This window comes from Balaenoptera ricei, chromosome X (assembly GCF_028023285.1).
Source record: "Balaenoptera ricei isolate mBalRic1 chromosome X, mBalRic1.hap2, whole genome shotgun sequence".
NCBI lineage: Eukaryota > Metazoa > Chordata > Mammalia > Artiodactyla > Balaenopteridae > Balaenoptera > Balaenoptera ricei.
In genome coordinates this window covers 38,092,739-38,117,405 of record NC_082660.1, presented here as the reverse complement: position 1 = coordinate 38,117,405, position 24,667 = coordinate 38,092,739, and the positions used below count along the sequence as shown (strand labels likewise).

At 35.1% G+C, this 24,667-nt stretch overlaps 1 protein-coding gene across 4 annotated transcripts in view; it reads right to left on the bottom strand.

Annotated features, from left to right (window-relative positions):
• Positions 1-24,667, bottom strand: part of USP9X (ubiquitin specific peptidase 9 X-linked) — a 120,312-nt gene that overhangs the window by 62,331 nt on the left and 33,314 nt on the right. For 3 of the 4 annotated variants that reach the window (XM_059911599.1, XM_059911598.1, XM_059911600.1), the window contains 12 exons: positions 23,153-23,298; positions 20,518-20,597; positions 18,334-18,446; positions 16,487-16,705; positions 13,784-13,899; positions 13,067-13,318; positions 12,852-12,990; positions 10,095-10,247; positions 9,079-9,183; positions 4,756-4,962; positions 3,233-3,369; positions 1,913-2,061 (listed from right to left, as the gene is read on the bottom strand). In XM_059911599.1, the coding sequence (XP_059767582.1) occupies positions 1,913-2,061; positions 3,233-3,369; positions 4,756-4,962; positions 9,079-9,183; positions 10,095-10,247; positions 12,852-12,990; positions 13,067-13,318; positions 13,784-13,899; positions 16,487-16,705; positions 18,334-18,446; positions 20,518-20,597; positions 23,153-23,298 (1,816 nt within the window). The remainder of the gene's footprint in view (positions 1-1,912; positions 2,062-3,232; positions 3,370-4,755; positions 4,963-9,078; positions 9,184-10,094; positions 10,248-12,851; positions 12,991-13,066; positions 13,319-13,783; positions 13,900-16,486; positions 16,706-18,333; positions 18,447-20,517; positions 20,598-23,152; positions 23,299-24,667) is intronic. The other variant, XM_059911601.1, reaches the window with a different exon arrangement.

Genomic DNA, 24,667 nt, shown 5'->3' with positions numbered 1-24,667 from the left:
TAGGACGAACAGAAGGTATGGTGTCAATAAAGTCAGGGGACCATATCAGTAGCAACAAGAATTCAAGGGCTTACTATGTACCAGGTATTATTCTAGCATAAATAACTTGTTCAAGGTCATACACCTAATATGTTAGGTCATGTTTCAAAATCTAGGCAATCTTACTATGCAGATTCACATCGCTTACTTTGTGAAGACACAGACAATATAAGAAGGGGAAACTGAAGCCTGAAGACATTCAGTCCATGAAATTGAGATGAAGCAATGACTCATGTAGAATTTGACTACAAAGGAAAAGAAAACCCTAGTGAGGCTGAAATGTACGTGTATCATCTCCTGATAGCCTCGAGAGCAGGATTCTCAACCTCTGACAATGAAATTAAATGAAATACCACATGCAAATAAATTAAGTAAAGATTAGCAATGCAACACATGTGGTTTATATTAAGGCTTCATTTGGGGGGAAGGCCTGCATTGGCATCTGTGAGGGCTTTGTACCATCAAGAAGAGGTGACATCATAACAGAATGTGAGTTACATTAAACTGAGCCGAGATGTTTGAATGCTTGGGAGTACTACATGCAAACCTCTTTTGCCTCTCTCAGATTTTGTTTGCATTTGGTATATAACATAAATCATATGGTTGCATGCCTATGTTGTCCTGATTATTCTATCATGCTACTTAGATGAACTTAGGACTGAAATGATAAAAGATTATTGCCTGGTGCCTATCAGTTGCCTGATGCTTAAACTGGCTATGCAATCTATTAACTAGGAGGACTCAGCTGGCCCAGAGTGGTAAATGGAAGAACAGAGTCAACAAAATCAGTTCAGGTATCTTGAGAGCTGCTTAGTTTTTCAATTATGTTTATCTGAGTTTTATATGGAAATGTATGTATGTACCTTAAGTGTTAAGCAAAAACCTTGTGATTTATAAGCACCTTGGTTGGAATTTTATTCAACAATGCCAAGAATCTACTCTAACTCTTCAAATAATGAGTATTAGAAATATCCTCATTTTTAATATATATATTGGCTTCTGCAGACTCTACTATAACATGTTAAAGGAGTGGTATGTTCAAGTAACCATTATGTTCAATTCTATCTCTGTGGTAATATAAAGTTTTCTTTCTATGGCAATGTGAAGAAACTTAAACCTACAAGATAGTTCTGGGGTTTATTTTGGGGCCTATGAGTTTGGCATAAGACAGAGGAATATGTACTAAGAACCCATCTGTACCCTAGCACACAGACTCAGACACAACTGTCAGAGGGCAAAAGCACATTGAAACAGAGCTCCACATATGGCAGGCGCTTAAAAACGGACTGTTAACACCACAGAAATCTTTACCTTAACATGTTAAAACAAATTCACACTTTGAAACCAATGTAAACATGTGGATTCTAGTAGCCTCGGATCTCTTTCCTATAAACTTTTAATTCATAAAGTCTGAAGAACTTATGAAACATGGACTTAGGATTACAAAAGAACTATAGTATTTGCAAGAACAGACTTAGACAAAAGGTTTCTTGAAAAGATAAGGGTGGTGGTAGTAAGGAAACAAAGGATGAAAATGAGTCAGGTACATACCTAGGAAGGTAACAACCAATTGTAGTATAGGCAGGCAGAGCTCCCAGGCAGGGAAGAAAAAGAAATCAATTTAACACGGAGAGTGGGTAAGGCAAGCACTTAGTAAAGAGCCTTGAAATGCTGGCCTGGAGTTTAGAATGTGTAAGATTTGGGAGTAAAAGTGGATCACAGGTTCATAAAGGAACACAGTTTATAAAATCAACTACCTCGCATCTTTAAAAATACATTTGTAGTCACTTCTAAGGAGACTGATAAAAAAAAAAATGCTGGTAAGGGAAACTGCTGTTATTTTTCATAGTTCATGTTAGCTTACAATACATACCTCTAGCATATAGTCTCATGCTTTCCATATAAGTTGCAAGGTTTTCTGCTACCAAAGTAACTAGGGCATGATTGTGCTGAAGTTGATTGATTAAGTCATGGCGATAGAATACATGGGGACTTCGCTGAGTTTGACTGAAACGAGAAGAACTTAACAATATAATTAGGCAATTAAACTCTGTTGTAATCGAAAGAGCTTATACAATCTAAATTCTGAGATACTAATTTAAACACTTAAAATGGTTTCCTTCACAACAGAATTAACTTTGGGCCATTTATTTTCTTTAATGACAATATTAAGCTATTTAAAAGAAAATAATCAATACCTCAAAAACAAGACATTAATTCCACTATTCTTACTTCATACAAAAACTATGCATTAATATTCTCCAATTTCACACTATGGGAAAATCAATGACTGATTTCTTCTGCCATACTACAGTAGTACCAAAGCACTTACAAGTTTACATGATTATTTCCAGAATTATAAAATAGAAACATTTCTTGTAACATTAGCACCACAAAGATTATGTTGTAAATGTAGTGGAGAATTTAATCAAAGAAAGTGCTTTCGTTAAAATTTTATTTATTAGGCATTCAAAGTACAGAATTATCTCTTATTTCCATCAAGTATGCCAGATAATTTCAGTGGCATGTGTTGTATCTATTAATCTCATTCCTCACTGCATTTTATCCTTCCTGCTTTGTTTCCCTTTTTGCCTGTACCTACCCTAATCCGTATTATATATTTCTTACAGACATTATATTTCCGTAATTGGTTTACTTTGCAATGTTTTAACGTTTTATTAACTTTGAAATGTCATACTACAGAAGTTTTCACAGTAAAATAAACCTATTGGCTTTTTAAATAGTTTTTAAAGTTAATTTCAAACATTAGATTTCAGGTATGTTCAAATGATGAAAGATGACAGGTATAGTTTAAAAATACTTTTTTCTGATTTATTTTAGCTAAATTTCTGTTAAATAGCCGACTTCAAATATCTTACATGCCAAACTTCAGTTACTGGAATAATTTGTTCTTGTACTTTCTGGTTGTAAGAGTTGGAACAGATAACATGAAAGCAATATTATCATCTGTATTCTGATACTTATCACTAAACTGTGTCTGACTTCCTCATCAATAAAAGAGGTGGATATGATAAAGGAATCCTCTTTTGTTCAAATTTAATCCATGTGTAAGTGTCCTGTCACCCCACTGTAATTTTCTTTTTTAAAACTTGCTTTCACCAACTGACAATGCCGTTTCTTTTCAATAAAATACATAAATAAAAATATTGAAATTTTCTGTTAAAAGCCTTACCTCAAATTTTGAGGTGCTTCGCCAAACAAACTACAAATTTCTCTAATTTGTTTCAGTGCAGGAATTACCCATTTGTCATTTGTACGAAGTTCTTCTATAAAGCGATCTATCCACTGTATCTTCTGTGTGTCACGGTCCTTAAAAAACAATTTCAATGTTTTATATAGGTCAATACTCAGGAGAATTCCACCTTCAAATTAGTTTGAGAATTACAAAATAGAGCTTTTCTTATAAGATTAGCATCATACACATTATGCTGTAACTGCAGTGAAGAATTTAATGATAATAAAAAGCTGCTTTTAAGTACATTTTTATTCCACATATACTACCAGAACTCCCAAAAGTAAAACACTATTATAAAAACTCAACATGACACAGATTCAGACATATATACAGAAAGGTATTAAGCACACTGAAAAGTTTGATTTTAAAAGTTGCCAGGAGGTAGACATTTAGCTTTACCCAATGTATTAAGAGATTCTACCACATAATAAAATCCAGCAATAACATGTAACTCCGATTGTTACTCTGTATGGGTTTGTTTTTAGCATAGTAAGGAACATTGAAAATTTATATTTTACCAAGAAAATAGTATGGCAACTGAGTGAAAAAAATTCACCAATAATAAATTCACACACAAGGAGAGAAAGAGACAGAAACAGGTATAAGCAATTAAAAATTAATGTTATAAAATCAAAATTACTTCAGATATATTTTACTTCTCATACTTTATTTACTTTACTCCTTCCCTGAGTCAATAATAATCAGAAATGTAGGTTTGTGTACCTAACAATTTTAAGTACAGATTATTTTTATTTTGTGTTTGTGTCTCTCTTTAATGAAATAATTTAAACTCAAGGTTCTTATTACTATTTGGTATACTACATACTTAATGAACTACTAGTACAAGTGTAGTAAAAAAATAAAAAACAAAAAACAAAACACCTACACTTACGTGAGCTTATTAGTTCTTATATAAATTTCAGTTCATTAGTATAGGAAATTAGTTATTCAGCAATATTCATTTTACCATGAATTAAAAAGATACACATGCTACAAGTTAGAATGCAGGGAAGTTGTTGTGTGATCTGCTCATAGGGAAGGCACTAAATGTTTTAGTGTTTAGGAAGTTCTACTAATTTTTCTTAACTTCCGTAAGAAGCAAAGAAAACCTAACTTCTCTTACCTCTAAAGTCCATAATCAACTTTAATATCTTATATGATCTATTGATATTTGAAACTGGTATTTCAGCACCATACATCTGACACTACCACCAGTATATTACTTGTTTTGTTTATACCGTCTTTCTACTAAGAAGACTAAACTGCTTTTAGATGATGCACGAAACTTAGACATAGAGACCTAAGAGGAAGGTGGACTTAACATGAACAAAGTATGTCAATTCTTGAAGATCACTTCAAAAATAACAATGTCAGAAAAACCTGGAACTATTCTATATCTAAGCCATTCTCATGGTGAAGGAGAAGGGTCACAAAAAGTGAGCAAGGCAGCACAACCTCACCTGGGAGCAACTATAATCTAGTATTTTTATGTGGGCACTGAGAGCCAGGTCCATGATGTCTACAGGCACATCATCACTATGGGCCAGATTCCACAGGAGGTTCAACACTTTGTGTGCCATCACACCATCTTTATCATCTTCTGCAAGACGACGTATCAGCTCAAGTAGCTTTTCTCGCTGCTTTTTACTTGCATTTGTCCAACTGGCCTAGAAAATTTTTTTAAAATGATATGGAAACAACACATATTTATTGGTCACTGCTTAAAATTGTCACTGGATAAACTATATTCATCAGAAAAACAACACAGCTGAGCACAGCATTATTCAAGTGGTATCTGAGCGATAAGATAGGACAGATTTAAACTCCAGGAAAAACAAAAGAATCTCCATTTACAGTTAAATACTGCAGATCAGGGTTTCTCAACCTTGGTACTACATTCTGGACTGGAAAACTCTTTTTCCAGTTTTGTGGGGGGCTGTCACGTGCACTGTAGGAAGTTTAACAGCACCCCTGGCCTCTACCCCACTAGAAGCCAGTAGCAACTCCTCCTCCTAGCTGTGACAACGAAAAATATCTCCAGGTATTGCCAAGCATCTCTGGGAAGCAGAACAGCCGCCTGTGGAAAACTACTGCCTTAGATTCAGTCTGTCATTTGCGCCTTTAAAATTATATTAAAAGATGTTAAAGACAACTTGATATACAAAGATTTTCATAATAAATGAAAAAAGCCTTTTATAGAGCAATGTGCATTACACGCATTTAAAAACAGAAGTCTATAACAAAGTCTGTTATTATCCAAGACTTACACAGAACAGAAATGATACAATGCTATTTCAATTTAGAAGACAGAATACTCATTTAAAAACTCTAAAATGGAAAACAAAACAAACAAACAAAAACCCCTCTCTAAAATGGTACTTTTTAAATGCCCAGTTTATACAATGGGGTATGTGTGCAGGCTGGTGGCATCTGGTGGGTAGAGGTCAGGGATGTTGCTAAACAAGATGAGGAAAGGTGTATGTATAAAGTTGATAATCAGTGTTTATTGGAAAATAAACTGAAATCAACCTAATGGCAAATAGCAGAAGGATGATTAAGTAAACTACAGAGGATCCTTTCAATGGAATTATTACTCAGACATTTACAATGTGATAAATACAGGATATGTCATCAGTCAACTGGAGCGCACACTTCTAATTCCTCCTAGACCCCTTAAAATTATGAAAGGAATAAGATAAAGCTGCTAGGAATATAAGAAAAGACTGAAATATTAGACTATATTACAATTAAGAACATTTTAAAGAGAGAGACCAGCAAGCATTATGTGCCTCCTAAAGAAGAGCACATAACCACCTATGATATATTCTAGCAAAACAACAACAACAAAGGCTCTGTATCATACTTTTGATATACAGCAAAGCAATAATCAATCCAGTTTCCTCAACAAATAATTTACAAGGAAAAAGTAAAGAAAAAGGGGGGAACTGTAGATTCAAAGAGACTTAAAAGACATATGCAACTGATTACAAACCATGGAGCCTAGCTCAAACAAACTCCAAAAATAAGGTATAATCTGAGGCAACTGAAGTTTCATCACTATTTGACAGTATTAAGGAATTATTAGTTTTTAGGTATGATAACGATATTGTGAAGTTTTTCTTCATGTACTTATCTCTAACAGACATATACTAAAACCATTAAATATGGAAAGGAGAATCCATTAAGAACATTTGTTCAGGGCTTCCCTGGTGGCACAGTGGTTAAGAATCCACCTGCTAATGCAGGGGACACAGGTTCGAGCCCTCGTCCGGGAAGATCCCACATGCCGTGGAGCAACTAAGCCCGTGCACCACAACTCCTGAGCCTGCGCTCTAGAGCCCGCGAGCCACAACTACTGAGCCCACATGCCACAACTACTGAAGCCTGCACGCCTAGAGCCCATGCTCCACAACAAGAGAAGCCACCACAATGAGAAGCCCGCGCACCGCAATGAAGAGTAGCCCCCACTTGCCACAACTAGAGAAAGCCCACGCACAGCAACAAAGACCCAACGTAGCCAAATAAATAAATAAATAAATAAATAAAAATTCCTTCCTTAAAAAAATAAAGAACATTTGTTCATCCAAAGCCACCATGAGTAAAAAAAAAAAACACCACAATTTGCAACACTTGAACTGATAAAGATGACTAGTGTTCAGAGTATCTCAAGAATTCCTAAGAATCAGTAAGAGAAGTACAAACAACTCAAAAGGGAAAAATTAGGCAAAAGACTTGAATAGGCTTTTCACACACACACAAAAGGAGAATAGAAACATATGAAAAGATGTTCAACTTCATTAGTGATCAAGGATATAAAAACCAATACGACAATGAAGTAACATTTCATACCAAGCAGACTGTCAAAAATCCCAAATTCTGACAAAAACAAGTGCTGGCAAGGATGTGAAAATCTCGATGGGACTGTAAACTGGTATAACCACTTAGAAGAACGAGGACTTAATTAGAACTCAAACATTGAAAAACTAGACCAGCTAGACCAGGCAAGTACATAAGTCTAATCAATAAGCTTTGAAATCATTTGGTTGCACTCTATAAAGAACTGCAAAGTGACCTGGACTTCATGCTTCTTTTGAATCATCTTTAGTAGAAAGTTTCAAGACACACTCCATAAGAACGTTAGTTTTACCAACACCTCAAAAAACAGTGCTTGCTACCAAATAGTAAGCGCTCAATAAACATCTATTAATCCAAAGGGGGGGAGCATAGATGATGGAATTATTTTTATATTTAGACTATTATTGTATTTAGACCACTCTTAGAAGAGGGGGTGGAGGGTCCAGAGAATGTAGTAACAATCAACCTCTTCTTTCTCCTCCCATCACGGTCATCACTGGTCATGTACCATCATTTCATAAGTCATCTCAAAATTAAAAATGAATGGCAATTAACTTTAGAGTACCCACCGTAACTGATTCTGTTATTTCCTTAGCTGCCTTTGTTGTACTTCAAACTTAATTTTTCCATAAGGCAGTGATTTACAACTTTAATGTACTTAAGATTCATCTGAGAATCTTGCTTAAAATACAGACTCCCAGGCCCCATTCCTAGCAACTCAGAGTTAATTGGTCTTGGGTAGAAGCCAGTAATTGGTATTATTTTTTCTTCAATTGTGAAATACACATCAAGAAAGGTACAAACATACACATTATACTACATAATGTAAACACCTATGTAACTATTACCCAGGTCAAAAATAATATGGTAAGCAGCACTCCAGAAGCTAGCTGGGTCTATTTCTGAAGTTTATTATGTTAATGCAATCAAGGTATATGGAATTCTTGTGTGCCTTCATTCCTTTCTTCAACCTTCTGTTTATTAGACTCACCCTTGTGGTTGAGCTGCTCAAATCTGCTCATTCTCATTGTTATGTTTCATTATATGAACATTCCACAATTTATCCATCTTACATAGCAATTTTTAGCTATTATTAATAATTCTGCCACAAATGTTGACTGTGTATACTGGTGTACATATGCATGAGTTTCTCTACAGTATATATTCAGAAGTCAAACTGATTAAGTCATGAAAATCTTACACTTTTCCAGAAACACCAAACTATTCTCCTAAGTGGTTGCAGGAACTTATGTTCCCACCAGCAGTCAGTATATCTGTTATAACTGTTATTTTTAACAAGATATCTTCGTGATCTAATGCCAGTTGTTAACAGAATGCCCCTCTGTGAACACTGCCATAACATCTTGTGTTCTTAATCCACAAATTCACCAAACACTTGGCTTTTACAAACCCAGCACTAGTAACTGGAGAGAGACCACTACACAATATGGCTTTAAAAAGTGCATGATGGCACCAATGCAGATATGACTGTAGGAGCTCTTGGGCTACCTTTTGAATTACATTTCCATTAAGTCCATGAATTACATTTCCAATTTGCCTGTGCAAATCACCCCAGACTATTAAGGTATTGGTAGTCCTTGCTGTTGATTCTTTATTTTTCATTGCAACCAATTAATCCTTCCCTGCAGTCCTACAGTTCACTTGAACCTATAATGAAAACACAAACTGCTAGGGGAAAGGAATTCAAATTGACAACTGAATTAAAAAAAAAAATTCCTTATTTATGAGGACTATTATTATAAAAATGAACAGCAAGATCTCATTGAAAAAGAAAACAATGGTCAATTCCTTTACACTAGAAACTGTTTAATGATTTCCATTTAAGTACTTATTGGGTAAGAACCATTCATAGATTTAATGAATTAATTCTATTAAAAATGAAACTGTACTACTATGTTAACTATTACCTTAAAGCAATCAAAAAGATGATCAAGTTGCTCAGGAGAAAAATCCCATGCCAACTTTGCCAGTAGATCATGTACATTCTTCACAATGGCTTCATGCTTCCCCGCCTATTGAAAAACCGAAGAAAATCAGAGGATACTAAAATTTGAACAGCAATAAGTAGCATACACTGTCTGTGGAAAACTATTAATTAATAAAGTATTCCCATCTCTGACTAACTGTGTAACCTAAGAAAATTCCTAACATTTTACATGTTTTAGAACTGCCATCTAAAACCTGACAACTCAATTTCTTGACATACATGGTTAATATAGACTTTGGGAATTCATGTGAACTTTTATTACAGTTTATTGAATTTAACATGCCAGTTCTAACATTGCAAATAGGAGAATAAGGCCCACCAGTGGTGTTGTTTCAAAACTGGAACCTTAAGCAGTCAAAGGCAAAACTGAATGCTTTCTTGGTTTCTACAGACTCAATAAACAAAGCTTTGTAATCTAGAACTCATCAATACTTCCCAAGTGATCCATGAATAGAAACTTGTCATTAGGATAATCAAAGGAATCACATAGTTTCTATCTCTGAGAGCAAAGGTTACTTATCCTTCTAAAAGCTATTAATCCTTCGGATTATTACAGGTTTTTGTAAATAATCTAGTGATTTAACTTTCCTGACATTGTTCTTTGTTTTAAGTATATGAAGAAACCAATTATGGATGTCTTATACTCTTTCAATAGACATTTCTTATTATTTTACTGTTTGCCTCTTATTTAAAACCTACAAATTGCCAACCTTTACCAAATACATACAGTAGACGTTGGAATATTTTTATTTTAAAAATATTACTGGCCATCTCAAAAGGATTCTTGACAGGACTTCTGTAAACAATAAGCATTTACTTATACTGAAAGTCAAACAGTGTAAGTCTTCATCCCATTTAACTACAACTACTACCATTTCTTTAGTTTTTAGTACATTTCTTTTACAAACCAAAGAGCCACCATCTTAAATTCCTTACCTGCGCTGCCCAGATATTATCAAGATCTTGTAAGGTCAGGGCCTTTTCTTTGATGACAAAACGAAGAATCTTCTCTAGCTTTTCTACATACTGTGGTTGATGAAGACTATCTCGCAAGACTATGGATAAAATATTGTTCTGCTGTATCCACTCCTAAATAGAATTCAAACACTTGTTTCAAAGCTTCTAAAAATATATACATAAAGTATTGTTCACACTTTTAGCTTCCAGGGTTTATTTTCTTTCTTTCTTTCTTTTTTTTTAGTTGCAGCATGCATGTGGGATTTAGTTCCCCAACCAGGGATCGAACCAGGGCCCCCTGAATTGGGAGCACAGTCTTGCCCACTGAACCACCAGGGAAGTCCCTTGTTCACGCTTTTAAACATTAGGAGGAATTTAAAAACTCAAAATATAATGCACTAATGTAACATGGTTATGTGTTCTTTTGATACAGAATTATGAAAAATCCCAATAATTTCATGGAACTTAATTTTGCACATACAGAAATGTTTCCATAATTAGAAACAGTGAAATCATTAAAAAGATTTTACTCCAGCATTTACTCAGAAAATTATTATTTAAATGTAGCAATTGGGCTTCCCTGGTGGCGCAGTGGTTAAGAATCCGCCTGCCAATGCAGGGGACACGGGTTCGCGCCCTGGTCTGGGAAGATCCCACATACCACTGAGAAACTAAGCCTGTGCGCCACAACTACTGAGCCTGTGCTCTAGAGCCCACGAGCCACAACTACTGAAGCCTGCTCACCTAGAGCCGGTGCTCCGCAACAAGAGAAGCCACTGCAATGAGAAGCCCACGCACCGCAACAAAGAGTAGCCCCTGCTCGCCACAACTAGAGAAAGCCTGCGCACAGCAATGAAGACCCAATGCAGCCAAAAATAAATAAATAAAATAAATTTTAAAATAAATAAATAAATAAATGTAGCGATCACCATGGTTTAGGTATGGTGGGTTATAGGACCCATTTTAGGATCTTTAGATTTTTTTATACCAGTTTTGATTTGGGTGAAAAGGTACTTTTTTTTTTACTTTTATTTATTAACCAATTACACTATTATTGCTTATCCATTAGCTTTTTAATCTTCTAAACAATCCTAATGAGGGCTGTATTACCCTATTACAGAAAAGTAAACAGGCTCAGAAGTGTTGGAACCAGAATCTGAATCAAGGCTGAAAGCTTCCCAAGTCTGTGTTTCTCTAACACTATGCTATATTGCTTGACAGGTATTTATTTAATATTTAAATCAACAAAAGAAAACTAACTCATGATACAATACAAAGGTAACAGACCACACTGTATGATTTTACACTATTCAATTTAATGAGAATAAAAAGTATTTAGCCCCAAAATGTGCTAGAGAAAAGAAGTACACTTCTCAGCTGGTAAAGGTCCTTTTTTACTTCTAATCTATTACAGACAGGTATTTTTGTAGAATACAATTAAAATGTGGCAATATCAAATTGCTACAGAAGTTTCTAAACACTCAATGCCATCTGCCATATTCATCTAGCCTTGGCAACAGCTCAAGGACCAGAACCAGACCTCAGACCACACTGAGTAGCTCTGTGCTCGACTTTCCACAAGGTGAACAGACAAACCAGATACACAAAACTAGATGACTACCACCTGACCCCTAACACAGGGCCAATGTGTCTAGGCATCCTCCACATACCTTTTATCACATTCTAATCACTGTTTTCCCTATTAAACTGAGGCCTCCTTGAGGTCAAGGACAGTTCTTTTACAGATGTCTCCTCAGTACTGTCAGACAGTATGCGCTAAAGTTATTCAACCAATATTTAAGTAGCATTCTTATTCATTTTTTTAAAAAATGGATTCACTTATGTCAAGGGTTTTTTGTTTTTTTTTTAAAAAGATTTATTTATTTATTGATTGATTGACTGACTGCTATGTTGGGTCTTCGTTTCTGTGCTAGGGCTTTCTCTAGCTGCGGCAAGTGGGGGCCACTCTTCATCGCGGTGCGCGGGCCTCTCACTATCGCGGCCTCTCTTGTTGCGGAGCACAGGCTCCAGACGCGCAGGCTTAGTAGTTGTGGCTCACGGGCCTAGTTGCTCCACGGCATGTGGGATCTTCCCAGACCAGGGCTCGAACCCATGTCCCCTGCATTAGCAGGCAGATTCTCAACCACTGCACCACCAGGGAAGCCCTCTTATTCATTTTTAAACTATAATATATGCAAATTACCTAGGGTAAATAAAGTTTCCTAAACTTTCAACATCAAAATGATGTAAATATAAGTGCTTAAGCGAAGTCCTTACAATGATAACAAAACATTAACTCATGTGTATCTTATTCTAATAATTATATTTCCTATTTTAAAATCTTTAAGTGGAATTCGTCAAATGAATAGGCCACTTCATTCAATAGCTACCAGATACTACCCAATCTATTCCCCAAATCACCTTTATTTACTCAATTTCAACCCCCACCTGACAAGCTAATAATTACTTCAGAACACCTACATTCAGCAGTAAGCTTATCAAAGATGTGCTAAGCTATCCATTATCATCAAACAATTATATATCACCAAATATACCAAATAATAAACCATGTTATCACAAAAAGTTCTCAGGATTAACAGAGTTGTAAATCAATCCAAACACCTCCCAATTTCAAAGTTTTCTTTAAAATGTTAATATTACTAACTTTAAGTAGAGCTATTCTGATTTTTGCCTCAGATAGATTATTATTCATGAAAGTAGAATCAAAGGACTTACTGCCATTCGTTCAGCTGTGAGCCATTCTTCCTCCTCAGGATTACCATGCCGATGAGTGTAGTACGATACACTAGATATCACCTTATTAACTTCATTAAGTGCATTCATCTTTCCATTAAAAGAAGAAATTTGCAATAATCTGTAAGAGAAATTCAGTGCTAAATACGATTCTAAACATTCACATAAGTAATTATTTCAAGAGGTAAATATCTTACCTAAGTATCATTTTTAACCTAAATATTTCTAAATTTTTTACAGTTTCTTCTTGTCCTGGAACCCTTGAAGCTAAATTTTTCAAGGATTTAATAATCATTGAAAGAGCATCATTTTTGGCTTCATTCTTTGCTTCTTTTTTCAGTTCTTCATCAGTTAAGTTTTCTAAAAACTGTGGAACCATTTCTATTACTGGAAGGAAGTACTTTTTCACCGTATGAAGAGTGAGAAACTCATAGCATTGTCCAAATGGTCTGAAACAAGAAAGACAAAAATCTCTTTTAATATTCAATTTCTTACAATTCAACTAGGACTGAATTCAGACTGTACCTATTACTTTAAAACAATCCGGGGACTTCCCTGGTGGTCCAGTGGTTAAGACTCCGCACTCCCAATGCAGGGAGTGCGGGTTCAATGCCTGATTGGGGAACTAGATCCTGCATGCTGCAACTAAGAGCCTGCATGCTGCAACCAAAGATCCCGCGTGCCGCAACAAAGACCCGGCACAGCCAAATAAATATTTTTAAAATATTAATAAAAAATAAAAAATAAAAAATAAAAATAAAATAAACCAGAGTAATTTCCGTTAAAAAAAATAAAAAATGCAAGTTACCAGCTAAAGAGAAGAAACCACATTTGAAAAAAGAAACAATTTTTATCAAGCAATTAAGTAGCAATTTCTATAATGCACTGAAGATTAATTTTAAAACATAACTTACTTAATAAGGGCTGCAATTATTTGAACATTTAATGCTGATCCATTAATAAAACGATCATGCAAAATCTGAAACCCATTTAAAGTGCCGAATTTGTTGAGAAGATCCACGAGCCAACCCTGCAACAATACAGTTAATAAAAAAGTTAACTTCCTGCTTTTGGGGGGAGGGAAATGCTATCTGAAGTAATTTCTTGATTGAAACATACTAGAAACAGGAAATTCAATAAAAGAAAATTATTATATAAAACCATCTTTGAAAAAAGACACGAAATATTGCATATTGTTCACAGTAATCCTGTCTGTGAGAAAAGCATAAGTAGTAGTATAGATCACTAGGGCACAGCTGTTTGTTTGTAACGATATAGCTGGTGAACAGGAATTAGAAGCCACGCTTCTATCTCAGAGATCCCACCATATGAGAATACCTTATTATCTGAAGGTCTACTTTAAAAAATTTAAGGGGGTAAAAAGACTCTAAAAAAAAAAGGTATTTGGTAACCTAAGATATTGTTTGAATTTATTTTTTGTTGTAGTTGTGAATAACTACAAACACCCTAGAAATACAATAATCTTAAAGCCAAAGAGTGACCTATCCATTAAAAACTAATCCCTGGTATTCTATTTTTTGTTCCTAACTAGAACATGCTGGTTGATACTTTGTGCTGACTCATGTGAATACACCCAGTTCTCATCTTAGACGTACCACAATACAATAGTAAGAATTATCTTTCAACCTCTTCTCTAAGGGATAGCAAGTAACTCACAAGTACAGTGCAGCTGGGATAGGCAAATTAAAAAGGAATCAAAAGCTTATATAGATAAAAGAATCAAATGTATCTAAAAAGTCATGTACTTAAGACAACCTTTAATTCCTTGCCTTCTTCTAAAAGGCCACATTTTGGAAGTCACTGAAGGAAGAAAAACAAGAGGGTGACAAAGGGGCACTTTCTCTACTTAAGTCTTAAGCAAAAGTAGTTTCTACAGCTATTAAAAAAAAAACCAAAAAGCAGTGTTCAGGACAACAGGAAAACACTAAGTAAAAGGTAACTGCTTTAAAGAGACACTATGGTAGTTCTGATATGATTTTTATGAGACTCTAAATCAATTAAATTCTCAAATCAACTACCGTATTTCTATGTAAGTTCATTATAATGTTTTCCTTTTTATTTGGTCTTAAAAGGCTAAATCAAAACAATTAAAACTCTGATTCTTACAAAGAAATCTGTTGAGATAAAGTCAGATACAAAAGAATTTATGTCAATTTAATTTTCATAAGGTATTTTAAATAGACAAAACTAAACTACCGGGATTATGGACATGTGCTTGAGTCCAGCTATAAAGAAAAGCAAGGAAATGATTTTATTAGTCAGGACATTACTTAAAGTTAGGAAGGCCGGAGGGGGCAATGATTGGGAGGGAGTGTGGAAGGGGGCCTCCGGGGAGTGACAATGTACTATTTCTTGACCATTTCTTGACCTGAGTGGGTTACATGGATGCTCATTTTGCAATAAATCATTAAGCTATTTAAAAAGAAATTAAAAATCTGAGCATTTAATTCACCAGCTCCCTTTTGGCATTCAGCAATTCTAAGAAAGTACATACTTATTATGTAATGTATTTTTATTTCTCCAGTAACTGGAATGAGACAACTAGGCTGATAAACTCAACAGTTATGTATATATAACACAGTATATATATGTGCACAAAGAAAGTCTAAAGCTAATCTCATGTTTTCAGCTGCAATGTACACTTACGCAATTAGGAATACTCAAAAATTAGTAATACTCAAGAAAAGCTAGGCTTCAAAGAAAGATATATAAAAATGTCTTCAACCAGAAGCCATCCTAAATCAACTTGTTCCCATCGAGACTCTTACAGATTACTATTGACCTATAGAGCAAAAAATTAAGTAAAATTTTTTAAAAAATACAGGTATATTTTAGAGATTGCCATTATTTAAATATTAATTTGATTTACTCAAACAAAAAAAGTCTGAAGTGGCAAGAACAGGAACCTTGGGAAATACCAGAAACTCTCAGCTCTAAGTTCAATAACTTTTGATGATTTCCATTTTTAACAGAATAAACCAAACAATATATATATATATATTCAAATTTTCCTGTTTTTTTAAAAAAAATAAGGTCATCAATATTTAAAAAGTCTTCCTAAATTCTAAAATTTAAAAATTATATATGGTTAATTATTTAATATTTATTAAAAGAAGTACAGCTTAGGGATACATTTTTTAATGTACATTCTGTTTATGCTGGCATAGAAAATTTACATTGGAGAACTTTTACGTTTATGTATGCTATATATATTTCATGGATATTTTTAAGTTTTGCTATTTTGCTTTCATTTGTAATTTCTATAGTTTTATGACACATTAGCCAGGCCTTGGTCAAAGACGTAATCTCCTACTCTACTCTTATTTAAAAGGAAAAATATGCTCTGTTTTATACCAACCCAAATTATGACTATTTCCCAAGAGGCTGGGCAGAAGACAATGGGGACTAACTACATGGAGAAAGCCAAAAATATTTTTAAATTAAAAAAAAAAAAATTACAAAATAATGCAAAATCCCTTTAAGAGCAATGTCAAATTACCCTCCTCCATGTTAACAGTAGGTTCAGATCATTTAAAGTTCTATAGCAGAGCAAAACAACTGTAATATTTAACTTTGAAAATAACAAACCAACACACTTTTGGTGATCGAGGGTCTGGAGAACGAGCAAAGAGTTCATCTTCAGGCAACTGAACATTTGAGGAAACGGATTCACATGGACGTGTACCATTGTAGATATGGAATTTGCAATGAGGATTTAAGGCCATGGAGAGAAGTTCTAGAAGTGGAAACCAGTCTTGGGACAACTTGGCCACACATAGCTCCACCAGGCGATGAGTATTGTTGATAATACACCTCTGTCATATAAAGAATAATTAATGAGATCAAACCATTCCGAACAGAAATATCTTCCGATCTTGATTAATTATATCTTAATAATGACCTCTCAACTGTGCTATACCGATCATTTGAGTTATGTTTAATTTTACTAATATTGGGATCAAATTGATGTATCAAAAAAGAAATTAGCATTTACTTTATAATTTATATAGTACCTACTTTCAAAGGCTATTTGCAATGACTTACAAAATGAAGTAGGCACTGCTCCATGTCCCCAGACAAGATGCAAATTACCACTGCTTTCTCTATGCAATTTTCCGACTAGAGGCAACAATTCTAAAATCTAAACAATGTATCATCAAATATCCCAGACAGAGTAGGTTTGCTATCTACGCCTCAATACAAAAGTCTGGGGCTTCCCTGGTGGCGCAGTGGTTGAGAATCTGCCTGCCAATGCAGGGGGACACGGGTTCGAGCCCTGGTCTGGGAAGATCCCACATGCCGCGGAGCAACTAGGCCCGTGAGCCACAACTACTGAGCCTGCGCGTCTGGAGCCTGTGCTCCGCAACAAGAGAGGCCGCGGCAGTGATAGGCCCGCGCACCGCGGTTAGGCGTGGCCCCCGCTTGCCACAACTAGAGAAAGCCCTCGCACAGAAACGAAGACCCAACACAGCTAAAAATAAATAAATAATAAAAATAAAGGAATTTCTTTAAAAAAAAAAAAAAGTCTGATACCACTCCCAAAGTTTCCATTCTATACTTAAAAACTTACATGTTGAATTAGAAGATGTTGGTATTTTTATGCTATGGTTATATTTGAGAAATAGTTCACAGGGCATAAAAATATGCCCTGCTTCACAATTTATAACCATATTTCCATAATATAAACAAGAACAGAGACCTGGAGTAATTATGGTACTTCAATCTAAAAATGCACATTTCTTTTCACTTTTTAAGATCTCTGGAATCTGACTGTATCACATAATCAATGCATAGTGGTGCATTTACCTAGACTGAAGGTATTTGTAGAGATTTGTCTTGGTTTCTGCCAGTCATCTGGGGACACCACCAACCTGAGACCACTTTAAGTTCCCCATTTGATATTTTTTGTACCACAACTCTGATTTGAATTCAGCCTTCAAAACGGTTTGAATACTGGCTTGTGGTTTAAGTTTTTAAGAGATTTTTTTCCCCCTCTACCAGGTGCCAAAGTTGAAATGTGCAGGTTTCTTTGGTGTTTCTTTCTGTATGTTAAGTTTATTTCTCTGCATTGACCCTTTGTGTCTCAGATAATAGATTCCCCATCTTGGGTGTTTTCCTTCCTCAGTGGTACATAAAGTAAGTGAGTGGTGCATTTCACAACTGTCATATTTTCAGTGAAATATGGTCACTTGTCAAAAGTCACAAGGCACTTGAGAACCAAGGAGACAGATTAAACCAATGTTTTCTAACTCTAAATCTCACACTCATTCTAAATGATCATGCTTCTTTCAACAGAAATCATAACTCATAAAAAGTATTTTTAAAGTTTCTCATTTTAAAATCCTTTAATTAATGGATCAAATATATAACCAAATATACTATATAAGAAAACACACTCATCACTATATAAATCTGATTTTTTAAATTCAAATGAAAGACTCACATGAATTTCAAACTTCCAGCCACTCACTGCCTCGTCTGTAAGGATTTTAGTGAAAGATATTGTTAGCCCATCTCGAAAAAATCGCTGACATGCTTCACTTTTAACATCAAGGCCTAAGAAAAGGAGAGAAAAATTAATGTAAACAAAATATTTCTCTGGTTGTCTTACAATGTCCAATTATATGATAAAAAGTAATAACTGTAAAATACAGCTAACAAATGCCGACTAGCTTTGGAAAAAAACTCACAGCATTATGTATAAGAGGTCAAAAAGGTAACAATCATTCAGAAACAAAAATAATCTTCAATGAATTTCAAAAATACTTAACTGTATAAAAGTACATTAATACAAGTAATATCAAGATGAATCGAAACTATTTCAAATTATGACACTGGACCGACCTTAAATACAAAATGGTTATGAGTACCATGTGATAGGGGATTTAAATATACTTCACAGTATTTTACTCTCTGACAACAAATCTTAAAATTTTTAAAATGACGTTTCTCGGGGACTTCCCTGGTGGCGCAGTGGTTAAGAATCTGCCTGCCAATGCAAGAGACATGGGTACAAGCCCTGGTCCGGGAAGTTCCCACATGCCACGGAGCAAGTAATCCCGTGCACCACAACTACTGAGCCCATGTGCCACAACTACTGAAGCTCGCACGCCTAGAGCCCGTGCTCCACAACAAGAGAAGCCACCGCAACGAGAAGCCTGCGCACCGCAATGAAGAGTAGCCCCCGCTCACAACTAGAGAAAGCCCGTGCGCAGCAATGAAGACCCAACGCAGACAAAAATAAATAAAATTAATAAAAATTTTTTTAAAAATGACATTTCTCAACTATTTTTAAAATCTCATTTTGGTTGTACATTATCCATTTGACATCAAATACTATTCTACTATTCTCCAGAAGAGTTTAATCGATTAAAGATAAATTATCATCTTCCATATTAGTCTCTTCCACTGGCTCAACATCTACGCTTCTTTATATCTTTCTTTTAATTTCACCGGATTTCAGAAAGGCAGCAGAGCTACGTGCCCCCAGACACACAAAATAATCTTTAACTCTTGATGACAAAATGAAAAGCCATTCAATTTGAACGTAAGAGTATTATACGATTTTGGATGTACAAAAGACATGACATTTAAGCCCAGTACTGTAGTTTAAAAAATCTGAACCTTGTCTAAAATTAAAATAAACCATGGTCCCAAAGAAATATGGGGAGGAGGAGGGGATTGCATGTCCAATGAATGTCAATGATATTAAATGAAATACCACTGTGTGTTTTTACCTATCACTGTACAGTCAGGACCTAAAACATGTCTAGGACAGAAGTCTTCAAAAATTTGCTGAACTGATGAGTAAATGTGTAAATGAACAAAAGAAATTTGAGTGGTGAAAACAATGGTAATCTGATAATGCATTTTCATAGCTCATTAGATTGGTTTTCTAAGATTAATAAGGTGTAAAGACACGTTCCTTAAATGAAGGAGGGTAATTACTCTAAGAGAAAGGAAATTTTACCCTTGCCGTGGAATGAGACAGACTTAAGCAAGGTACTAAAGACAATAATTTTTACAACATTTAATTTCAATTGTGATAATTCCTATTGATAATTAGAACACATCCATGGCTACCCTATTTCAGAAATTGAAATGTTACTGCTGTTTATTTTAATCTCCAATGCCTTAAAGATGAGTAGATATTACAATAGTAGCCCTTTACTAAGAGAATTCAATTGCACCTAAAGAAAACTAGTCACTGAAAAAAATAATGATTAATTCCAAAATTAAGCTTTTACTTCTAGACAAGAATAACAGCATGACTCCTTTTTATTGGGTTATTTTTTTTAAAAAACACAGGACCTCATCTTTCGGTCTTTTTTTCTTTTAGAGAAAATCCAAACCTTTTCTGTGTATTAAAGAATAATCAACACATAAGCTAGACAGTTTAAATATGAATATATACAAATTTTATGTATAACTTCAGAGAGTTCACAAACATCCTTGAAGGCTGTCCAAAGGATATGAACCCTTGCTCTAGGGACAAATCATAAGCCATAGCAAGAAAACTTAGCTAAATGTTCTAGTCTAGGAATACACAGAAAAAGTCTTCAGGCATGAAGTGAAACTATTAGCTAGTAGCATACATTATGGAAAGCATAAGACCATTTAAACTTACCTTTTTTACTAAGATCAATAGCAGCTTCTAAAAGCACTTCTAATTCCCCTTTCGGCAAAACTGGAACCACCCATCGAGGCCTAAGGGTTTTAATAATATAAAAAGATGTTTATTGGTTGAACACTGAAAGAGGCACTATAAATGAGTTACTAATTACAACTACTCAGCTCACCATGAAAATATTAAAATGAAACTAAAATATTAAAACCACAAGGTTGGCAGAACATCTGCTTTGTGGGACTAAGCATCATCTGTTGTCTCTACAAACAAAAATTTTTTAAGGAACTGTCAAACAAAAGATATAGCAATGAGAGAAGGGGGAAAATAAAATTATTTTAATAACACAGAATATAAAACTACTATAATAATCAAGTATCACTAGAATATAAAACTACTATAATAATCAAGTATCACGTAAATGGATACCTATTTGTTAGAGTTCATAGGAAAGTGCTCTTTCAGGCTTCAGGTTAAAGGAGACATGATGAACCTCTTAGTTGTCACCACTTCCTCACAAAGAAGAAAATATCTAGGTGGCAAATGACTAATTTCTGCCTCATCAACTTTTTCCTGAAGGTTAAGTTAGACGCAGGTCTCCAAGTCTTTATGCCTCCACAGGCACCCTCCTCCCTCAAACAACGATGCAGCAGACACCCAGTTGGTGCTTTCTCTGCTCCCAGTGCCAGCGGCCCAACCATATGGGAGTCCATCCTCTTCCTACCCCTTCATCCCTCACTACCACCCAACTTACCCAGTGCTCCAAAAACCCCCATTTTGATAAAAAGTGCTCCATGACCACATAATCTATTAGAAACAAATGTATACCACCCTTTCTCATTGTTTTTATTTACATAAAAAAACATCACTTGTGTTTCTCTCCCCCTGCAGATTTGCTAACATGAAACTTTGCCCTTGAGTGAGCATAAGAAGTACACTTTATCGTCAGCAACCACCAGACAAAAATTGAAAAGCAGCAGTACAACTTTTTGCTATCATAACTCTGCTACAGAGAATGGGCAGGGACATTACAACTTTATACAACTGTTTGTTTGTTTGACTAATTCATTATATACCATTACTATAGGCATCTGCCAGAAGAATGACATTTAATGTGTTCTTTCAAATATACCTCTAAAAACAATGAGTTAAATGTATATTTATTAATAGGAAAAATATTTAAAATAAATGAAGTGAGGAAAACATTTTATAAAATGATATTATAGTAAGAATTCCATATTTGTACAGAAAGCAGCACATATGATAATAAACACAAAGACAACCTGGAAGAATGTACACCTTATTGTTAGTAGTAACTTTTGGTTGGGAGGTGTGTATCTACGGAGGAAATTACAAAGAACATTATTGACATAATATATTTCTATGTTTAACAAGATGTACTTACATTATATTACTTATGTAATCAGAATGTTTTTTTAAAAACGCAAAGGGTTTCTATTTCCCCTGACATTATATATGTAATGGTGTTAACTGATTTTTAAAAAGTAAACTTACTGGGGCTTCCCTGGTGGTGCAGTGGTTGGGAATCTGCCTGCCAATGCAGGGGACACGGGTTTGAGCCCTGGTCTGGGAAGATCCCACATGCCGCGGAGCAGCTAGGCCCGTGAGCCACAACTACTGAGCCTGCGCGTCTGGAGCCTGTGCTCCGCAACAAGAGAGGCCGCGATAATGAGAGGCCCGCGCACCGCGATGAAGAGTGGCCCCCACTTGCCGCAACTAGAGAAAGCCCTCGCACAGAAACGAAGACCCGACACAGCCATAAATAAATAAATAAATAAATAAATAAATAAATAAATAAACAAACAAACCCAAAGTTAAAAAAAAAAAGAAACTTACTAAGGCAAGTAAGTGCCTGTAAGTGTATTTTCCTTACTCTTCTTTTGGGGGGTTGGAGGGATGTGTCACACCTCCCTAGGACTCACTTGTTGAGCTCACAGCCTGGTGAAGACCACAGACATGCAGGATGGTTCCCTGAAACGTTCTTCCCATATCTTCTTTAAATCTTTTCCTTCCCATACATACAAGCTTAAGCTTTCACTCTCTCAAGAGTCTTACTCCAAATAATCAAAGCGTGGGGCGGGGAGGTGGGTGTGGGTGAATGTTTGTGCTATGAGTATGAAAATGTATACTCTGAACCACTCCCCTGAGATGAAGATCAGGAGAAACAAATAGCTGAGATGGTTAAATGTCTCAAACTAATCAAGGGTTCACAAGGGGGCAGGCTCTGAGGATCTCAATCTTCTTATGACCTGGTTTACCTCAGGGCCATGCAAGAAGTATTAAAGTCATCCAGTAACCCACATGCCAATAAGAAAAAAAAAAACGGGAAATCACACATACGGTTCTACTTCAGTAACACACCAGCTAGGGTGATCATCAGTAATCTGAACACTTTATTGACACTGTTACTTCCTTTCATTTTTTAAATCCATTAAGAACCATGGGTTGCAAAGTACATGGCAATGACTAAGATGTTAAGGCTATTTAAGGAGGCAGTATGGTTACTGGGATATTCCTATCCACTCTTTCTCTTTTCTTAGTACTAATCACTGTGCTGAAATACTTTTGTTTTTCCTCTGTATGACACACATTAAAAAGCAAAACAAAATCAACTCACCTATTGATCATGTCATCCAACTTTGCCAGGTCAGTATGTGGAAATGCAGGTTCCTCATCTTCAAGCTGTGGTGGGGCATCAACTTGACCTTGTTCATCTGGGGGAGTTGCCGGGGAATTTTCATTGGAAGAATCAGGCGATGAAGTCTTAATTAAATTCAAACACCAACACAGATTAGGGGGAAATAATGTAAACTTTTAAAGAAGATATGATCATTGTAAGTTTATGATGTTTCAGGCAGTCTCTGTGCTACTATGCTTTAAAATAATTTCATTTAATCCTCAACAGCCTAAGGAAGTATTCTTCTGCCACTTAACAGATGAAAAAAACAAACTCAGACAATAAGTAATTAGCCCTAGGTCACACAGCTCCAATTCTGTGGTCAGGATCTGAATCCAGGTCTAATTCTAAAGTTTGAGTTCTTATCCACAATGTATGCTGCTTCTCCGCCTACATTTCCCATTATATGAGCCCTTCATGATAGAAATTATCGTACACATTTTGCAGATTAAAAAGTTTCTGACATAACATTTATTTTTCATTTTGAAGAGAAAAAATAAATTTTATTCCACAATTCCCCTAGTCTCCAACTATTATCCAAACAATTAAAACTTCATTGTGGTTTCTAAATAAGTCACATCATTTTCAACTAATAAGGCTAATTTTATTCTTTCATTCTTCATTCTTAGTGCTTCTTTTTCTTTCCCCCCATATTTTAGCTGTGTACAATATTTCCACAATTAAGTGAATGAACTTTTATGACCCTTAATAATTTTGAAAGCAGATGGTATTTTTCTCTTTCAAATTGAGACTAATCTAAATTTTAAGCTGACTTTTACTTGTATATTCTTGAATTTTCTACCTACTGTAGGTTGACGGCCCTTTTAGAGAAGAAGGCCCCTTTCCCTATCATTTTAGCATTTATTGAACAGATGCATAAATAAGTACTTGTATTGAAGACAGGTGGGTATACCACCATTAATATATTCTACTTACAAAGTTTATGTATGAACTCATAGAGCCAATTTTCAAGTAAACAGCAAACTTTTACTTAAGATGGCGAACACTACGCAGGTGCTATAGGGCTAGTTTCAAGGCAAAAATCTACAGAACAGAATTCAAGTTTTAGAAGCCCAACAGAAATATTTGCATCTCAAGTATGTAACTTAGGAAATCTGCTTCATTACTTTTTAAAAAGGCCCATTTCCCCTAGTATATATGTATTATATACATGCTCACAGAAATCCTAGACAAAAATAACAATTAAGATACCTGCAATACCACACCAACAGATAAGCACCAATGACATTTTCAATTATTTCCTTGCAATTTTTCTTCTATGTGACCCCCCCAAATCCTGTCTATATATATGTATAAATTTTCAATAAAATTGGGATTATACTTGCTTAAGTCTGTCCTTTTCCATTCAACATTTGAGTATTTTCCCACATCATAAACAATCTTTTTTAAAGAGCTGATTAATGGCCACATAGTATTAAATTAATTAAACAAAAT